Source organism: Notechis scutatus, chromosome 4 (genome assembly GCF_049901735.1).
Source record: "Notechis scutatus isolate UNSWTSFEM ecotype Mainland chromosome 4, rNotScu1.2, whole genome shotgun sequence".
NCBI classification, from domain to species: Eukaryota; Metazoa; Chordata; class Lepidosauria; order Squamata; family Elapidae; genus Notechis; species Notechis scutatus.
In genome coordinates this window covers 40,300,935-40,325,051 of record NC_142012.1, presented here as the reverse complement: position 1 = coordinate 40,325,051, position 24,117 = coordinate 40,300,935, and the positions used below count along the sequence as shown (strand labels likewise).

Genomic DNA, 24,117 nt, shown 5'->3' with positions numbered 1-24,117 from the left:
TTATAATTGCTTCTAGTCAGTGGACCAACATAATAAAGTGGGGAGGGAAGGTTTATATGTTTGAAGAGATTCTCCTACAGAAGTTTTTTATTTCAGATGAATATATTTTGCATGAACAATTATCTGAAAATGTGATGGGTGGTCTGTGGGCTCAGATCTTCATCATTTTGCTATCTCTTCATTCAAAGATATCTATTTAGAAAAAAAATTGTTTAAAATAAACACAATCCTATGTCCTAGTCATCCATCTTGTCCAAGACCGCATCATCTGTAAAATAGTATGCAGACAGTGCATTTTTCTTTTTGCAAAATCTGTGATCAGAGCATAATGCACTGAAAATGCTGAGACCCCACAAAGAAGAATTTGAACAAACTGTTCTCCAGACATTTTTGATGTTCTTCTCCACTTCCACAATCCTTTTGAATCTTACTACAGGCCTTAAACTGTATGCTATAGAAATTGCTAACTATATTTTTTTTTTGATATAATGCATAATTTGGAAACAAACTAAACTGGTATTTCCTATAGAATTAGGCTTGTTCATGCACAAAATTTAAGAGGATCATAGAAAAAAAAGCCCTTTCTGAAAAGGAACTGCTTTATATTTTAACAAGAATACTGACAGTTTCTGAACCACCTCATCTGGGTAAGGTGAAAGAGGAAAAGAAATTAAAAAATGTAAACCTTAATTTACATTTTTTACAAGAACTGTAGACATTGTGGAGGGAGAACTGTGTTAGTTTATGAATACAAAACAATCAGAAGGAATCTGGTGAGCCTTTTCCAATAGACACATTTTATTAAAAAGTCATAAGATTTATGAACTGCAGGTTACTTATATGAGATGTACATAGAGGATAAATTAATGTAAGATTTAAATTGCAACAGAAAACACATTCCCTGCACACACACACACACAAATGGTATTTTATACACACTGCAGCTCACTTCAATGCAATTGCTATTTCAGGTAAACTGGGAAATGTTGAATAAATTAATGAAGTTTCAGGGAGAAAATTGCCAAACATTTTAAAGACAATTATGGATCTGTTGGTTGGAATGATTTTTTTTCATATTTCTCTAAGTTGTTTAGAAATCCTCATTTTAGTTGTAAACCATTCTTTGTCAACACTCCATAGTTTCAGAATTTATGTACAGCAGTTACAAAATAAATCAGTGCACATCACAGAAGGGGTTTAGCATCACACAGTTTTGGAAAATAATAGTTTCCCAAGACAATTTTGCATATGAAATTTGCTCATTTAATTTCAAAGGGATGAAAAAACATCCTATAGCGCATTAATTGCTAAAAAATGCTGTTTCAGCTAACAAAGTTATAATTTATTCTCCATCAGCAGAGCAAACATGTGCTCTGCATGAAAGAACCCTGTATTAAGTTCCTTTTAGCCTTTTAGTTTTTGCTTTCCATGCAAATTTGATATGAAAGACAAACTCTACATTTTGCACATGAAATAAAATCCAGCTGAACCTTTGAACCAAAAGTTATAAACTTAAATTCTTTAGGATTTCCCATAGTCTCCAGAAGCCTCTGTATAATACATTTCAGTTATTCAATGTACATCGTGCATTAAGGAGCCTCTGTGGCAGTAGCTAGAGTGCAGTACTGCAAGCTACTTCTTCAGCCAGCTGCCTACAATTTGGCAGTTCAAATCCCACCAGGCTCAAGGTTGACTCAGCCTTCTATCCTTCCAAGATGGGTAAAATGAGGACCCAGATTATTGGGGGCAATATGCTGACTCTGTAAACCACTTAGAGAGGGCTGTAAAGCACTATAAAGTGGTATATAAGTCTAGGTGCTATTGCTATTATCTAGAAAATCCTACTGCACCAGTATTGGACAGTCTTATAACTTTAACAACATGATATGCCATGGTCATCAAAATCTGAACATACAGGCAATTATTATGCTATTCTCCACGCTGCAAGAGAGTCCAGGAATGGGTAAAACACCTCCCTCTGACATCATCGAACTGAGTCTGCCACTATATAAAAAGCCAGCCCCATTGCTGGCTCCCCAGCTTTTTGACTCAGCTTCTTGCACATCAATGAGCTAGTGTCTCTGGAAATTGGTTGCATTAAAACAAGCAAAAAGAAAAAAAAAGCAAATAATATCTTTAACAGCATTCTCAGGTAATTATACCAATGCCCATTCTGTAATAATTCCATATCTTAAACATGATGATGAGAATATTTATTGATGAAGAAATCTACCTTATCTGGGCAACATTTATACATAGACTTCATTTATAGCAGTCAGTCAAAATGATTTGGTTAATTTTGGTTTCATGTGTTACATGAATCCTGACATTGTGATGTTTAACTATAGGATTTGTCTGTCTATGATTTTTTTAATTTATTTTTATTTAGTTTGATTTGTCAATCGCTTATAAGATAATAGGTATAAGTACAGTGTATATACATAGTTATGAATACATGAAATGGGTACATATATGAAAAATAAAAGAAACAATAGGACAGGGACGGTAGGCACGTTGGTGCGCTTATGCATACCCCCCTACAGACCTCTAGGAAAGGGGTGAGGTCAATAGTAGACAATCTAAGGTTAAAGTTTTTGGGGTTTGGGGAAGAAACCACAGAGTCAGGTAGAGTATTCCATACATTGACCACTCTGTTGCTGAGGTCGTATTTCCTGCAATCAAGTTCAGTGCGGTTAACCTTGAGTTTGTATCTATTGTGTGCTCTTGTGTTGTTATGGTTGTAGCTGAAGTATTCATTGACAGGTAAGTCATTGCAATGTATGATTTTATATACCATACTTAAATCAGACCAAAGACGGCGTAATTCAAGGTTTTCTAGGTCTAGAATTTAAAGTCTGGTGGCATAAGGTATTCTACAACGAGTAGAGGAGTGGACAACTCTTCTTGTGAAATATTTCTGGACTTTCTCAACTGTGCTAATATCAGATACGTAATGTGGGTTCCAGACTGATGAGCTGTATTCGAGTATTGGTCTAGCATATGTTTTGTATGCTCTAGTTAGTAGTGTGATATTACCAGAGAAAAAGCTACGTAGGATTAGGTTAACAACTCTTAATGCCTTTTTGGCTATGTAGTTACAGTGGGCTCTAGCACTTAGTTCATTAGAGATGAGTATTCCAAGGTCCTTTACAGAGCTTGGATCATCAACAAGGTCTTGACTATTCAGCTTGTATTTTATTTTCTGATATATATATATATATATATATATATATATATATATATATATATATATATATATATATATATATATATATATATATATATATATTTGCCAAATGTAAGACAGAGCATTTATTTGTTGAGATTTGAAGTTGCCATTTGTTTGACCATTCTGATACATAGTCAAGATCTTTTTGAAGGGTAACAGTATTGTCTGTGGTATTGAACAGCTTTACATCATCAGCAAAGAGAACGCAGTTGCTCTTAATATGATCACAGAGGTCATTTATGTTATTTTAAGTCATTTCTGATTCCTGGCAATTGCCTGATAGAATTTTGAAACTCTTTAACACTGCTTCTTTCCTAATGCTGAGAATGGGTGGCTTTGTGCCTAAACCAAGACTAGAGCTCCTAGTTTGCAGGTTCCTATCCTGATGCCTATCCTGACAACACAAAGTGGCCCTCAGCTATAGTTTATGGTTTAGTGCAATTTATTCAAACCATGATTAAAGAAATAATGGCTTAGTGCAACAGTCAACTGGTACATATATAGCTATGGCTCTCCATCATAATAATGCCCTGGGATCTTACATAAGACCCACAAACATTTTCAAAAAATTGAAAATAATACAGCTTCAATCCAATACTTTGAGATAGTGCTTACCTTTACAGAGAATAAGGTAACAAATAAACTGCAATGAAAAAAATAAGTCCAGCTGGGAGCTCAAAACTGCAACCTTATTAGAAATTAAGCAACTGTTTTATAGTTAATTTCAGTTATTTTAGCACTGAGCAACAGGTATGTATTTGACAAACTGGCCATTTTGTGATTGTGCCCATAATTCACTTTCAAAAATCCAAATGTGCTCACTGACTCAAACATTTGCATATCTGTGCTCAGAAACACTGCACGTGAAGAAAAGCTACTTCTAAGCACTCCAAATTATGTTTGATCAAAACATGGAAAGGCGAAACAAGGTTCCAGTAAATGAGAATAGGGTAGAAACTAAACAACCTACTTCACAATTGGAAGCACATTCCACTATGACAAAGTCACATTTTCATTCAGTCCAGTAAATTTTACTATTTCATAGGCACCACTGAAAACATTCTATCAAGACCTGAATGTGGGGATAGTTACTAAATTAGATAGCATTGAAAGGGAGAAAACAATGGCTATTAGGGTTGATGTTTATTTGCTACTTCCAAAATACAATGCCATGCCTAAAATATTTGCTGACAGAGAGCAACCATGAAGGAAGGCTGTCAACCTTCTGCCCATGCTTATAGTCATCCTAAATGCACCAGCTGGTCACCGCATGACCATGAGTGCTGGACAGGATGGTTGTTTATCTGTTTCAGCAGGGTTATTCTTAAGGCTTTTGTAACAACTACGGTATATAAAGCAATGCTGTTCCCACCCATTGTTTAGATGGGTTCTTGTGAATCTCTTTATAGGTGGCCAAAGGGAGGAAGGAACAGTCCAATTACATTAAACAGTAGGTGGTCCCTTTTTTCTCTTAGACACTTAATTGATCCTCCTTTCCTCTGTGCAAATAATCCTAGTCAGGTTTGAAAACTAAAAATTGGATGGCTCATTGAAATGAATTTTGAATAGTACACCCCATAGAGCAGAACGCTTCAGGGTGCCAAACTTAGACTGTTATGGAGCACCACGAGAAGCCTGCAATAAGAAAAGCTGTTAAAGCTTAAGTCCTTTGTTTGGAATATTACCTGTCAGTCAGAACTGAACAATGTTATATGTTTGTAGAAGATCAATCTTTCAATATTTCTGGCCTAAAATGGAACCGTCTGATCATGTATACTTCAAGTTTTGATTGGAAAGCCTTTGAAACATTATTAACAAAAAAACACAGACACTCAGTGGAAGCACATGAAATATTTAAATATTTTTCAGGTAATTCAGAATTTAGCTCTTCCATTACTGGTAGTCCTCGACTTAAAACAGATCATTTAGTGACCATTCAAAGTTACAAAAGCACTGAAAAGTTTTTATGATTACAACCACTACAGCATTCCCCACGGTCCTGTGATCAAAATTCAGACGCTTGGCAATTGACTCATATTTATGACAGTTGCAGTGTCCTGGGGTCATGCGATCCCCTTTTATGACCTTCTAACAAGCAAAATCAATGGGGGATAGCAGATTCACTTAACAACAGTTTGACTAATTTAACAACTAAAGTGGATTATTTAAGAACTGTAGCAATAAAGGTGGTAAAATAGAGCAAACTCACTTAACAAATGTTTCACTTAGCAACAAAAATTTTGGGCTCAATTGTGGTCGTAAACCAAGGATTACCTGTATTTTATGTTGGCTCAGTTCAGCTCTTCTTTCAAAGAAAGGAAACAGAGTCCCAGAGTGTGTGTAATGGATTTTAGGAGGAATGTTCAGGATCTTATCAGTAGAACTGGATAAAATTCACTGTTTATGTCAACCACATACACTGTATATGAAATGAAATTGAATGCTGGGTAACTTCAAAAGAAGTCTCCAGGATCTGTAACATTTAAACCAGTCAGGCAGTGGTGGCCGAATACATTAAGCTAGAAAGCTAGCCACCTAAAGAGCATAAGGGGAATTTTTCCTATCTGTATTTATTTTTTCAACCTTTTCATATTTCCGAACAGCAGTTGGTCCAAAATGCATTTACAGTTTCTAAGTGTCACTGCTTACAATTTTAGTTATTTCAATCCCATTCCTATTTCTACTAGAAGGACAATTTCACAATAAAACCCTAGTATAAACTCTCTTCAATTCCTTAGTATAAAAATTAGGGTGTCCTATGCTTTGAAGCTCCACTTAACCATAAGAACTATGTCAAAAACACAAAATGTTGTTTTGCCTCAGCAGAATAAGGATTCTCTCCCCCACATTTGACCTATTTTCATGTCTTTTCATAATTTGCATCTAGGTTGGTACCATACAGTAAAAGAAACAGCTGACAGCTAATCACAAATAAGAAACTGATAAAAGAACCAGACAGAATATTTAGGAAATGAGGACAAGGCCATTTCATAAAAGGAAAAATGAGGCGAAGAATCAATGAGAGGATAGAAAATCCAGAAAGATGTTCATGGACCCTGAGTTAATTTTTTTTTTAAAAAAAATCCAGTTTGGGAACATCAGTAAATTGTTTGAATGAAAAAGAAAGTGCAGGTATGTCCCTAAGTCGAGTCGTGAAATGGACTGTAAGATAACCTTGAGGACAGGAGGAAGAGTCACAACAGACAGGCAAAAGGAATCTCAGCCTCTAGAAAAAATGGGCTGGTGAAAGCATCTCACAAAGGACCCTCTCTGGCCTCTTGGGCATAAAGGAAGGGAGAAGAGACATGCTTTCAACCCAGTAAGATTCTGTTACTAAAACCTTACAGTAAAGGCAGGTGATGTTACAGCTTCCTTACAGTCCTATCAGCTGTTATTGCTCCCTTACTCGACCTTTAGCGTATGTGATTATTCACTATCTTTTCTTCTCTATAATATTCTCAGGGTTTCTGTATATTTGACTCCTATCTTGGTTTACAACTTTTGTAATTTTTTTTGAAGAAATAGTGCATTTACAGTGCACTATTTATAGTCTCTGCTCTGCGCTCCAATAACCTCCTGTGCTGTGGTAGAAATGTCCCCTCTTCTCCAATCATAACTTGTTGCTCTCCTTGGCCATTTATCTTGGACCCCAGGGCTGCTTGACTCCTTCTAAATAAGGAGACCCATTGAACATTGTGCTCTAAATTCCATTTTTTAAACTAGTTTGCATGTCAAACTTTTTTTTTTAGCAAGGAAAATCTTCCTAGGATTTCTTTTCTTCTATCTTAAGTGAAAGTAATTGTTAGGAATATAAGTCACCTAATAGGTATTTGGGTTAGAAATATATAAACCAGGATAAACATTTTAAAACTGTATCTTTAAGAAAATGCAAAACTGTAATTAGGTGTGGTTTCTCAAACGGCCATAAGATGGAGCCAGAAACCTGGTTTGTCTTAGTCTGAGTCTCAGAAGAGTGTATCTCCGTTTCCTTCTGTTGGAAAGTATTGCCGTTCCTCCATTTTTCCTAATTGACTGCTATTTCTGGATTTGATGTTTGTTACTGAACTGTTTTCGACACTGGAATTTGTTATTGGATTATCCCTGGATTGAAAAACTGACTGATTTATCTATGAATGACTCTGGACTGCTTATCTTAAACTTTGCTTAAACTTTTTGGAAGTAAAAACCTACATTTACTGTACAGTGTATCTGTGTACTGTGTGTGTATTATTCAAACACTACTCTCTATACGTCTCCCTGTATGCGCTCATTCTCCTAAAGGGGAATTACCTCAACAGTAATAATGATGAATTACAAGAGGACAGAAGCTCATAGCTGCCTATGGAAGCTTTGATAATTTCACCTGGTTTTTAAAAAGATCCATCAAATTTTTCATAATCATTTTGTTATGAAGTTTCACCTGTCATATGGTAAAAAACAAAAAGAAAGAAGGCAATTTGAAATTTCTTCAGAAGGTGTCAGGCAGCCAAATATTCATGAAATTGTATTGTTAAAATGTATACAACATAATACTAAAAGCAAAACAGAAATTACCTTCTGTTTGGCTGGAACTGATGGTGGCAATACAACAACTCTGATAGGCACTAGGATACATTGTATTAGCAAGTTGGAAACATCAAAGCATTTTTAAAGCTGGCTAACAAGCAACACACAGATAGCTTTCTTATGACATAAAAATCCAGTTCAATTTAATAATACTTGCTTATTGCAACCATGATACTAAATAAAACAATCTGGATTTTCCAGGGGGTTATTCAGGAAGTGTTGGATAAGTACTTGCAGCACAGTTCAGTAGAAGAGATCAATTAACTTGCTGAACTGTCTTATGGAAGCTGGGCTGCCAACTAAAGACATATGGGATGGGAACAAAGTTTAAGACAATCTAATTACAGGAGGGATCTTGAATTGCTCTAGGCACTGCATTTAATTTATTGCAAATGACCCAAAAAAGTTTGTTACTGAAATTTTCTAAGACATAGTTCTGAAACAGGCATTTTAGAACCATCCAATACAGAAACTATTCTCCACATGATTATATTTTAGGCCTTTATTTTCACTGAAAGAACATAAAATATATTTTGAAAAATGTTCAATTCAATGTCCCATTGCTATTACTATTGCTATTCTTGGATAACAAGAGAAATACTGTATTTTTGAAGAAAAAACAAAAAAAAAATCCACTTGCCTTTTGGAAAGGCATCTTTTTGGACCTTTCAATTCAATGTGAACTGATTAATCCAAAGTGATTCCATTCATTCCACTTTTTGGAAAGCTCTCCAGATAATTCCCTGTTTAGTGTCTTGTAGGGAGATTAGATTGATTGATGTGATTCTTATATTTTTGTTCTTTTTGATCCTATGGTGAAACCGTCCTGTTGATTTTTGTTTCTGTATCTATTCCATTTTGCTGATTATCTTATCTTCTTTCGCCCAAGGACTATATGTAGCAGCTTTCTCCAAACAGCCACAATAATATAGTCTTATTTTCCTCCAAATGGCTCTAATCTAGAGATCCAGGTTCAATCTTCCAGTAGGTCTATGGAATTCATCATATAATTAGTAAGTTATTGATAATAATGAGAACAATAGGCAGTATCTATATTCCTCCTGAATCATTCAACATCTCCCATACATTACCTTAACAATCATAACCACAATTTCTAACATCACCTCTTTCAACCCTTACTTTTTTATTCTTTGGAAACTGAAGCAATAGCTTGATCAAGATAGGAAATTCAAGGCTGAGGAAGGACCCATGAATATCCAGGTTTAAACATCACACTTTTTGCCAGTACATTAGATTTGTTATTAATACTGTTCTTCTTTATTAAAACTTGCATGTTCCATCAAGTGTCTGCTATATCATCTCTTTCTTGCTCTTACATCGATTTCCCCAGTGATCCATCAACAAAATTACCACATCACTTTCTTTTTAGAGATCAGGAATACTTGCCAATGGAAGCAAAGGTGCTGCAGATGTTATTTGCCTCAAGACAATGAACATAAGTGGAAATGATACATCAGCTATCTTGGGAGAAGCAGGAGTAAAAAGCAAAAGAAAGTTTTATTTATGACTGAACTTAAAACAGAAAGAAAAACAAAGCATAGCTCCTAGGTATCTTATGAGAGACAAAACAGTAATAAAGCTAAAGCCATAAGGGGGCAATTGACCGCCAAACTAACCAACAAATTATGAAGAGAGATGATTATGGGAAATAATTGCCACAAGGCATCTAGAAGGCATCCTTTACAGAACTGCCTAATAAGACTATCCATCTATCAATGATACCAACCAACCTTAAAAAAAAAAACAATTCTAAATCTCAGGTCCATATCCCAGATTCATCCATTGCATTAAGCCATAGCTTGCTTAACTAAAGTTTATAGAACAAACACCTAGATTTTATTACACCAGCAGAAATGAACAATTGAGGCAATTTCAAAAACAGATCCAAGAACAAGGAATAAGGTTTATTGGGGGGGAAAACCGAAAGCTGCTATCACAGATGTTCAGCAACTATGTTAATTTGAAAATAACTGTTTTTTTTAAATATTTTTTTACCTTCTAATACTTCTTTTCTTCTTCATTTCTTTCATGGCTTACCTCTTCATCTCTTTGGAATGAATTCACTTGTTTGCACCTGTTCTTGGTTTTGAAACTGTCAGACTTGCTAAACATTTTTTCCTTACTGAAACCTTTTATATAAATCATAATTATATAAGTTTACATCATAATTATGGTTAAAAACCAGAATAGCTGAATTCAGCTAACTTAAAATGAAGCAAACCACTTTACAGCTTACCATCAGGTGTGAACACAATATATATTTGATAGCCAGATATATTTCAACTAGGTACTTGCACACTGCAGCTGTGATCCATGATGCTGACTGTGAAAAAGAGTCAATTTTTGCATGTTTATCCTTTTGCACTTCTAAGCCCATATAAAATATGCAACTCTATTTCAGATTTAAGGAATACTTTCAAGAAACAAATATATAGCCATTATCAACACAATATATACTGGGAGACTATGCTGCTGCAGTTCACATTGAATAACAAATGAATAAATGCCCCTACATGGAAACAGATTTTTATTTTGAATGCTTTCATCAAAATGTTAAAATTACAATGACCAATTAAATTTTTAAAAATCCCCTTTTCAACAATCTCAGCAGGATAAAACCAAGTACTGGCCAAGGCCCCAAGAAAAACATAACCAAGCAAGTTGACCAAGAACTTCCATTCCACCATCAACCTCAGCTTCAACCTATATACAGAACAAGTTTGATGTTACAGTAAAATTATATAATAAGTGTATAAACACCATGTTACGCAGCAAAACAACAGATTTCCACGCATACCTCCATGCTTTTAATTTCCATCCAGAATATATCACCAAATGTAACATCTATTGCCAGGCTCTACTATACAACTAAGTTGTTCTCAACCAGTTTACAGAGATGTTTACCTAACAAAATTAAATCTGACATTCAAGAGATTGAATGATTGACTCAACAAGATCAACACACAAATCAATAGAGCCAAATAAATTTCTATAGCTTGACAGAGCACAAAAACAGAATAACAAAACACCACTTGGTTGTCACTTTCAGCTTATAGTTCAAGGCAGAAAATTGCACCATTATAAAGCTACAGACCATACTGGACAATGTCATCACACTTTCTTAGGTATTGGCTATAGTCCCATATTTACATCAAACAACCACTCAACCCATAGCAGATTGTCACAAAAACATGAAACAACAGAAAAATGATGCCAACATGGAAACCCATATCTTGCAATGAATCCAGATTTGCCCCAACATTTACACCAATAGCACAATCATTGGCCCAAACAACTTTATACAGTGTTAGTGGTACCTTAACATGCTCCTCCTCTAATGTCATTTATGGCACCATTTGCCAGCAATACTGCTCTGGATTTTATACTGGATAAACAAACCAGAGGAACTGAAATAGATACAAATTTGATCTCAGGACTGGAAACAGTAATAGTAGAATATTTTAGCGTCCCAGGGCATTTAAATACAGATCTATTTAAATAGTAATTATTTCAGACTAATCTAACTACACCAACAAAGAAAACTATTTACATACAGATCTATTTAAATGGTAACTATTTCAGAATAATCTAACTATACCAGCACAGTAGAGTGGAACTGTGAAAATCACATACATCAAACATTTTCAAACTATCTCAGAAAGTCTTAACAAACACACTGTGATTATCTATTGATATTGATAGTGTATTTGTTTATATATAACCTGAATTTCTTCAACTACCTCCTCTCCCAAATCATCCCAAATCAAATCTCATATATGTTTATCTATTCTAGGCATATAATAAAATGAATTGCAGTTCACAAATATACTTTATGTATTACTTCGAAAAAAATGTTCTGTGACTTATCCTGATATTTGGCTAGCATAGAATTACCATCCTCCTATAACAAAAAGAAAAAGTAAATAGTGTTTTTGAAAATTGGAACTTAATTATTGCTTGAATATTGCAGACAATTAAAGAACTGAAGCCAAATTTCATTGGTTTCAGAAGTTTTCAGCATGTTTTACTCAAAGCAATTCATACTGATTCCAACTGCATTGCAATTTTATATTTATCAAAAATGCCTGTTGAAAAATAATATGTAACTATAGAAACATACAGCTTCGGTACAAAGTTAGGCAAACTTCCATCATATTAAATATGCTTAACTCTATGCTGGATAGTAGCCACAGAATATTTTGAGAGAAAGGTGTGGCTATACAATTTAAATTTAGACTTCATATTAAGTGAGATCTGGCACTATATAATACAATATATAAAACAACGTCGAAAAAGCACTACGCAATCTAAAACCATCTCTATCTACTGGAGCGGATGGAATATGTGCCTATTTCTTAAAAAAGCTATCCACTACCATAACTGAACTTTTAAGCATAATCTTCGAAAAATCTTTCAGCACCAGCTCCTTGCCAAACCTATGGTCACAAGCCACGGTCATCCCCATCTTCAAAAAGGGAGACCCCAGTCTAGTTGAAAATTACAGACCAATCTCTTTATGCTGCGTCACCTGGAAAGACATGGAATCAATTATTAACCAATCCATTATCCTCCACTTAGAGACAAACAACCTACTCTCTAATAAACAATTTGGTTTCAGAAAAAAACTATCCTGTAATCTGCAATTCTTACACTGCAAAAACATATAGACGACACAACTCGATCAGGGCAAAGCAATAGACGCAATCTACATAGACTTCTGTAAAGCCTTTGATTCAGTGGTACACGACAAACTACTACTACCGTGTTTCTCCAATAATACGTCCCCCCAATAGGAAGACCCAGCATATTTTCTAGGCATAAAATGAAATTAAGCCCCCCCCCCATTTAGGCCTATTTTAAAACATGCGAAATTGGGAGGGAAGGTGGGGGGAACTTACTATTAGGAGCTCCCCGTGGGCAGCTACGCCTTGCCGCTCCTAACAGCCGATCATGGCAGAACGCGGAGGGCTCCCTACCCCCACCAAGCGCCTTTGCTGCAGACCCGGGTCAGCAGGCAGCATTTCAGCCGCTTCTCAGGCCTCCGTAGCTTCCACGGTTCCCACCAGTGCTGGTGCCTCTCTTGCCAGCGCTGTCTCCAACAACAACGTCTGAGTCGTTCCTGCTTTTCCTCCATCCCGTAACAGGAAAAAAAAATTGAGGTACCTGGGAGCGCCGTGCACTGCGTTTTGGTTTAATCCTGAGTGGCTGGGTGGGCGTGAGAAGAGCCGAGCGAACATCTCTGCTGCTGCTACCCTTGGTGCTCCAGCCTCCGGCTCTTCTCTTTCAAAAGTCCCGGTACACAGCCCATTCCTGCATTTCAAGCGCCAGCATCGTCTCCAACAACAGCGGCAGCAGTGGCGGGAACCGTGGAAGTTACAGAAGCGGTTCCCGCCACTGCTGCCGCTGTTGTTGGAGACGGCGCTGGTGAGAGAGGGACAGCTGCAGCTCGGCCTGGGCGCGCTTGGAATGCAGGAACGGGCTGCGCACTGGGACTTCTGGAAACTTGCAGAGCCTGAGGCAGGAGCACCAAGATTAGCAGCAGCAGAGATGCTCGCTCGGCTCTTTTCATGTCCACCCAGCTGCTTGGGATTAAACCAAAACGCAGTGCGCGGTGCTCCAAGATACCTCAAAATGTTTTTTTTTCTGTTGTTACAGGGACAGGGGGAAAGTGGGAGCGACTCAGATGCCGTTGTTGGAGACAGCGCTGGCGAGAGAGGCGCCAGCACCGGTGGGAACCATGGAAGCTATGGAGGCCTGAGAAGCAGCTGAAAGGCTGCCAGCAGACATCCCGCTGACCCAGGTCTGCAGCAAAGGTGCGTAGCGGGGGTAGGGAGCCCTCCACGCTCCGCCATGATTGGCCATTAGGAGTGGCTGGTGGCGAGGCCTAGCTGCCCATGGGCTGCTCTAGGTGAGGGTGCAGGGGGGGGGGAGAAATTAATTCACCCCCAAAAAGACGTCCTTGCCATTTTTTCAGGGCTCAAACAAAAATAAGAACCGGCCTTATTATATGAGAAACACGGTAAAACTAAAATCTTATGGTATCTCTGGACAACTGCATAATTGGATAGAAGCATTACTGTCAAACAGACAAAAAATGGTCAAAATTGGGTGCGTCTTATCAAATTCTGTACCTGTCAACAGTGGTGTCCCCCAAGGCAGTGTTCTAGGACCAACTCTCTTCATACTCTATATTAATGACCTCTGTGATTATATTAAGAGCAACTGTGTTCTTTTAGCTGATGATGTAAAGCTGTTCAAGACCACTGACAATACTGCTACCCTTCAAAAAGACCTCGACTATGTATCAGAATGGTCAAACAAATGGCAACTTCAAATCTCAACAAACAAATGCTCTGTCTTACATATTGGCAGAAAAAAACAGAAAATAAAATCCAAGCTGAATAGTCAAGATCTTGTTGATGATCTAAACTTCATCAAGGACCTTGGAATCTCTAATGATCTAAGTGCTAGAGTCCACTGTAACTACATAGCCAAAAGGCATTAAGAGTTGTTAACCTAATCCTACATAGTTTTTTCTCTATAAAGAAAACTTTTAAGAGGCACAATATATAAGCAAGCATACTTTTTGTATTTTTGTATACATCAGAAATAAAAACTACGTTACACTAATCTTCTTAAAATTTTACCCCTATTTATACTTTTCTATATGGTACTTTGGACATTCTCCTGAAATATATCAAATTGCTGGAGTTGGTGCAACCGATGTTTTTTTTCTTCCTCTTTCAGTATATTATAAATCCGGCATGTATGCACAAAGTTTGTCTTCTCCCAGGATTACAGAGTAATAGGTGCATCCAATATGGTGGCTTACAGTTTCTGGTACACTTCAGGCTCAAAATTCCAATAGTCTGGGAATTGTTGGCTTAATTCATATGGTTGCCAGTGGCAATTTTAAACAAATTGCTTGGACAAGTCTGGGAGTTAAAATCCACACATCTTAAAGTTCCAAGGATTGAGAAATGCTGATCTAGAGCTAGTGGAGTTTAACTGGTAAGACCAGAGGAACCCATATACCACAAACTATGCAAACCTACTTGACAGATCATACTTAATACTTTATAATAATAAAGCCAGGAGGCAATGTTCCACATGCTACTTTTAGCACTTGGAAGAAATGCAGAATATTGATCTAAAATATGATTAAATATACTACTCAAAAAGGACTTATAGGAATGTATCTTATACCACTGATTTTTAAGACATAGTAATCTTTATTGTGCAGTTGTAGAATCCACTTCTTTCCTAATGATATCTGGAACTCACAGATATTAAAAGCAAAATGTACATGGTTGATAAATGATAATAGAGTCGTTTCAGTTTATCAGCCACACATGCTTGTAACAGTATCTCTTTGACCATATTCTATTGACTGTGTGGGCTTTTTCAAGAAAACTGTTTAGTAACAATTGTAACAATTTAGTAACAAAAAACCAAATATTATCTGCATCGCTCCAATTCTGCTATCTCATATAACAAGAATTATGCCAAAACATTCCAAAAATCAGGTTATTGCAAATGTTCCATAAAAAACAGTTGTGTCAAAGTTCATAACAAAGAATGGCAGTTGTTATTATCTCACTGGAACTCATCAGTCTTTGCTATTTCATCTTCCATTTAATGCATTTCAGTCCAAAGAATGGAATGTCAGAACTGCCCTATGCCTTGACATGAAAGAAACAAACACACAGTTTCCAGAAAAGATATTGGGGCTTGCTTTCTTGTAATGCAATGTTCCCTCTTGTAATAACAAATTAAAATTTGCATTTTGCAAACAAGCACTGTCCCTGACACTAAAGGAGGTTAGATCAACACATCACAATATAGAATTTGGCATGCCAGAATTCCAAAAGCAGATAGAGTTTGCCCCATGATCTCTAAGGAACTAAATTGGCCCAGCCACCTGCAAAACCAGGAAAAGTTCCAAAGCATTTGAAGGCCAATCAAATCTCTGTAACTAATGGCCAAAAGGGGAGCAATGGTAGATTTTCGAATACATTTCTAGGTCCAGTAACAAAAATTGAGATGCTTTTTCCCCTCTTATGCCTCTAGTCACAATCTCATTGTACTGAAAATCTGTAATTAAGGAAGGAAATCAGGGTTTTTAAGATGCCACTATTGGGCTTAGGAGGCTCAGAAGTGTATCCAGTGTTTGGTATCTGGATTATAAAGGAGGACAGAAAAGAATTTTTTCTCTACACCAAAATGAAATGTGTTCATGTAATCTGTCTGCTACCTTTTCTTACCACCCATTAGTTTCCATTAAATGCAATTTGGTTTATCAGCCTTATTGATATATTAACACAACTTTGTTATTATTCATTTCCTAGATTTGTACCTGCCAAAATAAAAAAAAAATCCAGTAATTCATATCATAATTCATTCTTAAAAATCAGTAATACAAAAACATTAACTGGAGCTAAACAAAACCCATATTAAAATCTACTTGAGAATCCCAGGATGGTTTTCAACGATGGAAGCATTTATCCACCCAAATCTGGTAAAAATCTGAGAAAATATTGATATAGAAGATATTCTGAATATTAAAAGGAAATTAAAATCTAAACAAGAGCTCAAAGACCAGGTCATTGAATTATCATGGTGGCCTCAACTGCAAATACAATCTAGATATGATAAAGATGCAAAAATGTATGGCTTTTATAAAAAAAACAGGCAACTTTCTATCAGATATTGTTGAACTCCAATGAAAAACTGATTAAGAAACTATACAACATTCTATTAAATTTGAAAATGGAAGATGAACAAGAAAAAGAAAAAATGATATAGTGGGCAATTTTTTTGGGATATAATATAGTTAGGAAAATGGCAAAATATATGGGAAAGAAATTATAACTTAACAATGGCAACTTCTTATAAAGAAAACATATATGTAATGTTTTATAGATGGCATTTACCACCTGCTAGGTTAGCCAAAATGCTCAAAAATATGTCTAGTAAATGTTGGAAATGTAACAAAAAAACCTGGCACATATGATTATCTGTAGCAGACTTGTGCTAAAGCAAACAAAAAAAATATTAGGACTGCTTCATTTTCCTCAACATATGGCACACCTCTGAAATAGCATATGTTAATGACAAAAATAAACAGCTGAAAACTAAGGATTAAAACAAAGAAGAAAGTTGTATTTTCCAAACACAAGAACAAATTTCATGATTTATAAAGTTCATTAAAAAATAACCAAATGACTATAGTTCTAACTTCTCAGAAAGTTCTTTATCACATACAGACTCTTTCTCATACACACACACAACTGAAAAATTCAGGACATTGAATAATTTATTTTCTTTACTTCAGAAGTTTTGATGGAACAGTGTGTGATCAAAGAGGTTAATCTTTTATATATATATATATATAATCCTCAAATGATTTAGAAAATAACATAGCATGTTGAGTCCACAATGATCTAACTTATGGAGGGATAATTAATTCAACCCCAATGTATTATATCAGGTGTAGGCGACAAGCTGATCAATCAATTCCTACCATAATCAATGGATCAACACTTGTTTGATCCAAAAAAGCCGACCTGATACGTGCAGGGAAAAAAGGAAGAATATACCTATAGGTTTCTTCTTCTCTTCATATGCTCTTTAATGTTCTCTGTCTAAAACTTTTACTTTTGCTTTCCTTCCTTTGCTTCTAGTTTGCCTTTCATAGGTTTTTTAATCTCTAGTTTGATGCTCCCCATTTTTCCACATCTATGAAGTTATTTTTCAGAGTTTCAGAACTGTACATTTACAGCTTAAGATGAAAACATTACATAAAAATTAGCTAGAATTCATAACTAATATTAAAACAATGACTAAAATGTTTTTATTCTATCTAAAATGAAAAGCCTAGGCATCCTAGAGATTTATTATATATTTCTTTTGTCAATGTGGTCCTGCCTCCACTCAGGTTGTCTCCCTTCTTTTTTCCTTGCCCTTTCAAGGTAGCCCTTTCCTCTTTGCTAGAGGAATACCTTAATTTTAATCAAGACCTTAAGAGCACAGCAAGGAATAGCAAATTCTATTTTTAAAAAATCAGCTTCAGATGGATTTAAATATTGCAGAAAATTTCACAAAATGCTGTAAGAAAGAAATATGGGGGGGAAACTCCAGGCAATTAAGTCCAAAAAGGATCCCTTTTTCTCCTGTATAAAAGACACCATCTTTGACCTTGAATTCATTTCTCTTATTCTCAAATACTTGCTGAAGGGAACAGAGTCCCCTCCTAAAAAATCCAGGCCCCAAAATAATTTCTCTTATTTACTTTGGAAGTTATGATAGAACAAACAGAGTGTGCAATCAAAGAATTTTATTGATTTCTTGTAATGTCTGGAAAATAAAACTCTGTGCCGAGTCCCTGAGCTCCAGTTTATGGATGGATAATTAGTTCAAGCCCTCAAACTAAGGCTGCCTCTTCCACCTGATTTACATCTTGAAGGCCAGGCCTGAAGGACCCGTTATTTCTACCGCGCTGAACTTCTGCACCTAGAAGAATGGCTACCGATGCACGCACGTCCCCGGGGAAAATTTACTCGGAAGGCAGCCTTATGAGATGGCAATCTCTGAAATTGCTGAAAGAAAAATTCGGGGCTGCGCGTGAAATGGCTGCGAACCAATTCTGAACAGAAGGACACTCGTAAAGTACATAACGCGCACAGAGGAAGGAAAGCGAGGAATTAGAATGGCATAAGTGGAGGCGAGAAGGAAAGCAGTGATGCCCTAAAATAAAACAACGGCGCCAGCAGCGTGGAGGGAAGGGCGGGGGGGTCAGAATTGCCCGTTCTTATCGGTGCTCCCGGGGAAGAAGGAAAGATGGGGCAGGTGAAGGGGGTCTACCTCCTTCTTCTTTTGGCTTCCCCCGAACTGGAAACAAAGGAGGAAGAGGAGGCAGCTCCCCGCGGACAGGTGCAGCAGCCTTAAGAGCCGTAGCGATGCCATGGTTTCCCAACAGCGCCCTTCAGTACCTCCCGTCTACCTGCTAGCCGCCGTTATCCACGCCACTTTCCCGGCCTGAATTGGCAGTGGCCAATCCAAAAGCAAGCTCCCGGGCAAAGCGTTCTGGGAAATGTAGTCTCCTCTCGTTCTCCCGAAGCACGCCTTCTTTTTCCTTCCAAGAGGGAAGAGCTGCTGATTTGCTTATCTGTATTGCGAGAGGATGCGGGAATAGCGACCGCCGTTTTAAGTCCGGAATGGAGGCGTTTCTCAGTTCGAAATTTGGTGCAGCTGTTTGTTCCCCGGGAAGAAAATGGATTGGCCTGAACAGAATTGGCTGACGATACGGCCTAAATAAATTAGACTACAGGTCATAGGTTTAGGCTAAAATAAATAAAAGGGATATAATAATAAGATGGGGATGAGTTGATTTTAACAAGTATTAGGGAAAGTTGTGTTTCCATGGTTTTAAAATCTGGAAAGTAATTCCGTATTGTTGACTTCTTCTCTGACTCCTGAATATTATGATAGAGTTAAAATACGAGACTGATTAGTACTGTCAAGAAATATTACAAATGTAGTCACCAGTAGCCCCACATAGATAGAACACAAATATGAAGTCACCCAGGTTAATCTTACAAGATCCATTTATATAATGCCTACATAGTGCATTGTCCAGATACTTACAATGACAGATGCATGTTTGAAAACCAGGTGTCCAGTTTTTTCTGCAGTTCAAGTCAAAATAACTACGGAGGAAAATGCCCAGTGATTACAATGGAGAGATGAGTAAGGTACAATAGCCAGGAGAAGCTGGACTGATCCACTCTGATTCCTTATCAACAATATTGTCAAGAAAGTTTTGTAGATCACATAGATGACAAAATTTGTATATAAAAAAAAATCAAATACTGCTATAAAGCTGATGCAATTAAATATTTTTAACTTCTGTATTCGATTTTTCTAATTTTAATTTTTAGCATTTTTAACTTTTTATTATGTCGCTCCCAGTCACTGCATCAGCAAGAAAGAAATTTAATAAAAACATGCACACTTTCTAATTTGACAAATGAGTTCATGACTCCAAAAGGAAACACAATACAGAAACAACATGCAAGATAACCATCAAGTTTAACTTTGTTGTATGTAGCAAATAATTTTATTAAGACTTAGAGTACAACTGCTCTTTCTGCTCAGCACATCACCAAGGTGGGCCATTCCCCACTTCCTGAGAACAGAAATAGGGATAGCAATTCCTCCTATTTCCAACCCATTGTAAATGCATTCCATTCACAATCTTCAATTCATCTTCGATTCAAAACTGTTTTACCACCCAAACTCTCATAAGCCTTTCAGAGCAGATGGTTTCTGGTACTTTAGTCCATTCTAGTAGCAGCCTTTTCTACCTATCAGGAGTTGCTATATATCATATACATATACATATACATATACATACATATATACATACATACATACATACATACATACATACATACATACATACATACATATGAGTATATCGACAATAACAAAAATAACAAGGGCTTTAAGAGGTTATAATCTAGGTTATGGGTGTCAAACTCATGGCGTTACATTGCTGTCACATGTTTTGTGGAGCTGAGGTGGGTGTGGCTGTGTGGGATGCATCTGGCCTGTGGGCTGCCAGTTTGACACCGCTCATCTAGACTGATCATTAGCCTAGCTATTCTCAATCAATTGTGTTCAATCAACTGCATTCGATTCTGAAATTTTTGACATTGCAGCTTGGGAAACAAAGAGCTCAGGCTGCTCTAAGAATTGTCCTTAATCTACTAGGCAATTGAGAACAATCATGTTTGAAATCACCTATCCAGGATCACCTATAAGAGCATATAGAGCCGTATCTCAACCCAAGCAAGTCTTGCAATATGAGGACCTTCCACAAAATATGTACGTAAATAGGATATGTTTAAATGAGGCCCAAACAGCCTCAGGCACTGCATCAGAATGGAACTGGTCACTCTTGCTGTACTAGCTAGCTGGGGCTAGAAATAGCTGGGGAATGGGGAAGGAAAGCAAATCACAGTCTACAAAATAACAGTCCAATCACAGAACTTGGAATAATCCAAACATTGAGAAAACACTGCTGAATATGTGTTGGAAGATGATGTATTCTCTCTATACATATTCTCTTTCTGAGAATCTAATCTCAGAAATTAATAGTAAAGCAGGTTATAGAACAATAAAGGAAATTTATTATATGTATAGGCAAAGCCTTGCACTAAGATAGTTATGTCCTGTCAGGAAGCAATCCTTTCAATCCAGAAGTGTCCCACTGCTTCTGACACAAGTGCAAGTCAGAAATCAAAAAGTGCTCTATTTATTTATCAAATGTATTTACCATCCATATCGCAGTTCCAAGCAACACTAAGTGGGTTACAAGATAAAACACACAAACACTTTACATATAAACACTTCACATAAAAATATACAAACTGATTAAAATTAAAATAAGCTAAAAAAAACAAAAACCAAGGATTTGGAAGAGATGTAGGTACCTTCTCTACTAAGGCACCAGGGGTGCCTTCTCTGTTACTACACCAATAATCTCCAGCCAATAGCTTCTCCTTCAGGATCCCGTGCTAGCCAGCATAGCCAGATTTTAAAGCTTTTCCTGAAAGCTAAAAGACAAGGCATGGATCTTACCTCCTGTGGCAAGATGTTCCAAAGGCATGATGTTCTTTGGCTGATAGGATCTGCAGTAATCCTCCTCTGAAAAGTGCGGGGGAAGGGATCCAATTGGAGAAAGATTCCACAGATATCCACAGATATCCTGAATGCATCCCATATAGGACTTTAAAATTAGGAACCAACACCTTGAATTAAACCCAGAAGCAAATCGGCAGGCAGTGCAGCTCACATAACAATGGTATCATAGCCTTGAAGAATTAATTTCTTTGAATTTGGACCTCCAACACAAATGGCTGTATAGCAAGGGTCTTTAAACTTTGCAAGTTTAAGACTTGTGGACTTCAACTCCCAGAATTCCTGAGCTAAATACTGGAGGAGGAATTCTTGAAGTCCAAAAGTCTTAAAGCTGTCAAGTTTGAAGACCCCTGCTCTATAGTCTGAGAATGAGATATGCTCTTAACAAAGCCTATGGAATACCACCACTTGTATCTCATATAACAATGCTGTGGAGTACAAAATATTTGTTTTAAGATTCAAATATTCAAACTGGCTTTGCTGAGACTGGAATGCTCCAAGACTTAATGCTTAAGTCTACAGACTTCAGATTATTGCTTTCCTAAGTAGCTGAAAATTAGATTTCATCAGATATAACCAAATCTGCAAATACTGCATGAGGACTTAATAGGTTTTGCAGAGTCTTCCAATATCAGCAGCCTTGCTAGGATAAGAATGCATTTAGGAATCCTGTGTGTGCTACCTGATAAATCTCCCATGGCAGGGTTCAGTTTAAATTAATAAGAAGTAGAAAGTTTAAAAAACATTATTGGTTTTTTTTAAAAAAAACAAACCTTTAATGCAATCTGTTATTTCAGAAATTATAAGTGCAGTAGCAGTTGCTCAACATCTGTTTAATCATGATCCATTTTTTAAATCAACTTTTAGATTGCTAATTATTGAGGTACTTCTGAATTTCATAACCTTGCACCACAGAGCCATATTTAGAACATGGTAAGAGAACAACATTAAGTTACAAGTGACATAATTTTTCATTCAGAATGATTCATAATATCAGATATTCTGGCATGACAAATAAATGAAATGAAGAATAGGTTGGAAGAAAAATTGCATCTGGGTTTGTACTAAGCACCAGTTTTGTAATAGGAAGATTAATCACAGTAAATCATCCCTAAATGAGCAAATGTTTGACAAAGTAATGGAAAGCAAAATCAGATTTCACCATCCTTGTTTTCCACCAATCTGAAAGTTCATTTTACTTGACAGAAAACTGTCATCAAGGCACTGAACCAAAAAGACTCAGTTTGGCAGCTACCAGAAACATAATGATTCTACTGAATTCCTCGTCAATAAAGCTGGAAACAAAACTTTCATCTGAGTACATATATCTCGGAGGCCTAGAATTTCTCTATTGATTGTTCCAATCTAAATGTAATGTTGTTTTGCTCCTGGCTTTACATACAAAACTGAGGGTATTTTAGGAGGTTTGTTCAGTGTTCTTTAGATGAGCAGCAGCATCTGATATTTCAAAGCTATCACATTGCCTATGTGGGTCATGGGGATAGAGCCTAGCTGTCCATGGTTCTTATCATTACTAACCCATCTGTGTTATTACATAGTGTGATATATTGAATTATAGATTCATCTTCCCATCTCTCAAACCATGACATGAGAATACCCTGCTAACAAAGTGTAGTGCTAGCTCTCAGAGGCAGATTGCCTTCATATTTAGCTATTGAGTTTTAAAATGGTGTTTTATCTTATGTCCCAACACCATTTTGACTGTGACCACCAATCTATGACATTTCATGCCAGTAATCAAGGGCTGGAATCTTCCCAACTTCTGTTGATGACTTATTATGGGTGTTTATTTCTCCTCTATGGTTATTGCACATTGCATTTCACAGCCACTTTGATTCATATTTCTGAAGAAACGGGACACATTGTTTTCATAAAGATCACTTCCAATTCAATATTCGACCTATGCTTTGGAACTGCTGGTCAATCATTACACATGTCCTTTATATTGATGAAGTTAGCAAGCACTCTTCGAAAGGGTGTGTGACCTGTTTTTATGCATGAGTCAGAAGTCTTTTGAAAGAGTAGCGGGCCTGTATATTACAACATGGCTCATATTCTCTGGTTCTTATCCTATACTGTACATGTTCAAGCAAAGAAATTCTGTCATTGAAATTCTGTTTAATATTTCTTGCAATTTCTCTATTATACCTGTGACTTCTCAGTTAGCCTATTTCTAAACATAGGTCTCTAGCAGCCTTCAGAAATAGTGCTATACCTGTGGCTTAAAAATTACTCAACCGATTGGTTGAACAAATGGTGAAGAAAGGTAGGATGAAACTGGAGGATTAATAACTGTAAGATGTTTGTGAGCAATCTCTCATTTTTTTAGATGTAAGTTACTGCTCGTCATTTCGTATTTAAAAGAACAAGTCCAGGGTTCTGACATTAATTCAATCTGACATATAGCTAATTTCTCCATTCCGGACAAGCCCTTTCCAGCACAGATTCAGGACAGGCAAGATATGGTTGTTTTCACACTAGTAGGTGATGTTTAGTGGGAGGGTAATCCAATCACTTTTCTTAAATTGTCCAACAAGAAACTTTGAAACTTACTGGCCTCATTACTGAAAAACATT

At 36.6% G+C, this 24,117-nt stretch overlaps 1 protein-coding gene across 3 annotated transcripts in view; it reads right to left on the bottom strand.

Moving 5' to 3' along the window:
* TUSC3 (tumor suppressor candidate 3) overlaps positions 1-18,932 on the bottom strand; it is a 136,556-nt gene extending 117,624 nt beyond the window's left edge. For 2 of the 3 annotated variants that reach the window (XR_015749243.1, XM_026667089.2), the window contains exon 1: positions 18,680-18,837. Coding sequence is in view for 1 of the 3 variants with exons in the window: in XM_026667089.2 (XP_026522874.1) it covers positions 18,680-18,781 (102 nt within the window). In the remaining 2 variants the exon portion in view is untranslated. Of the gene's footprint in view, positions 1-18,679 lie in introns of all 3 variants that reach the window. The other variant, XM_026667091.2, reaches the window with a different exon arrangement.
* Between the last annotated feature and the right edge of the window lie 5,185 nt (positions 18,933-24,117).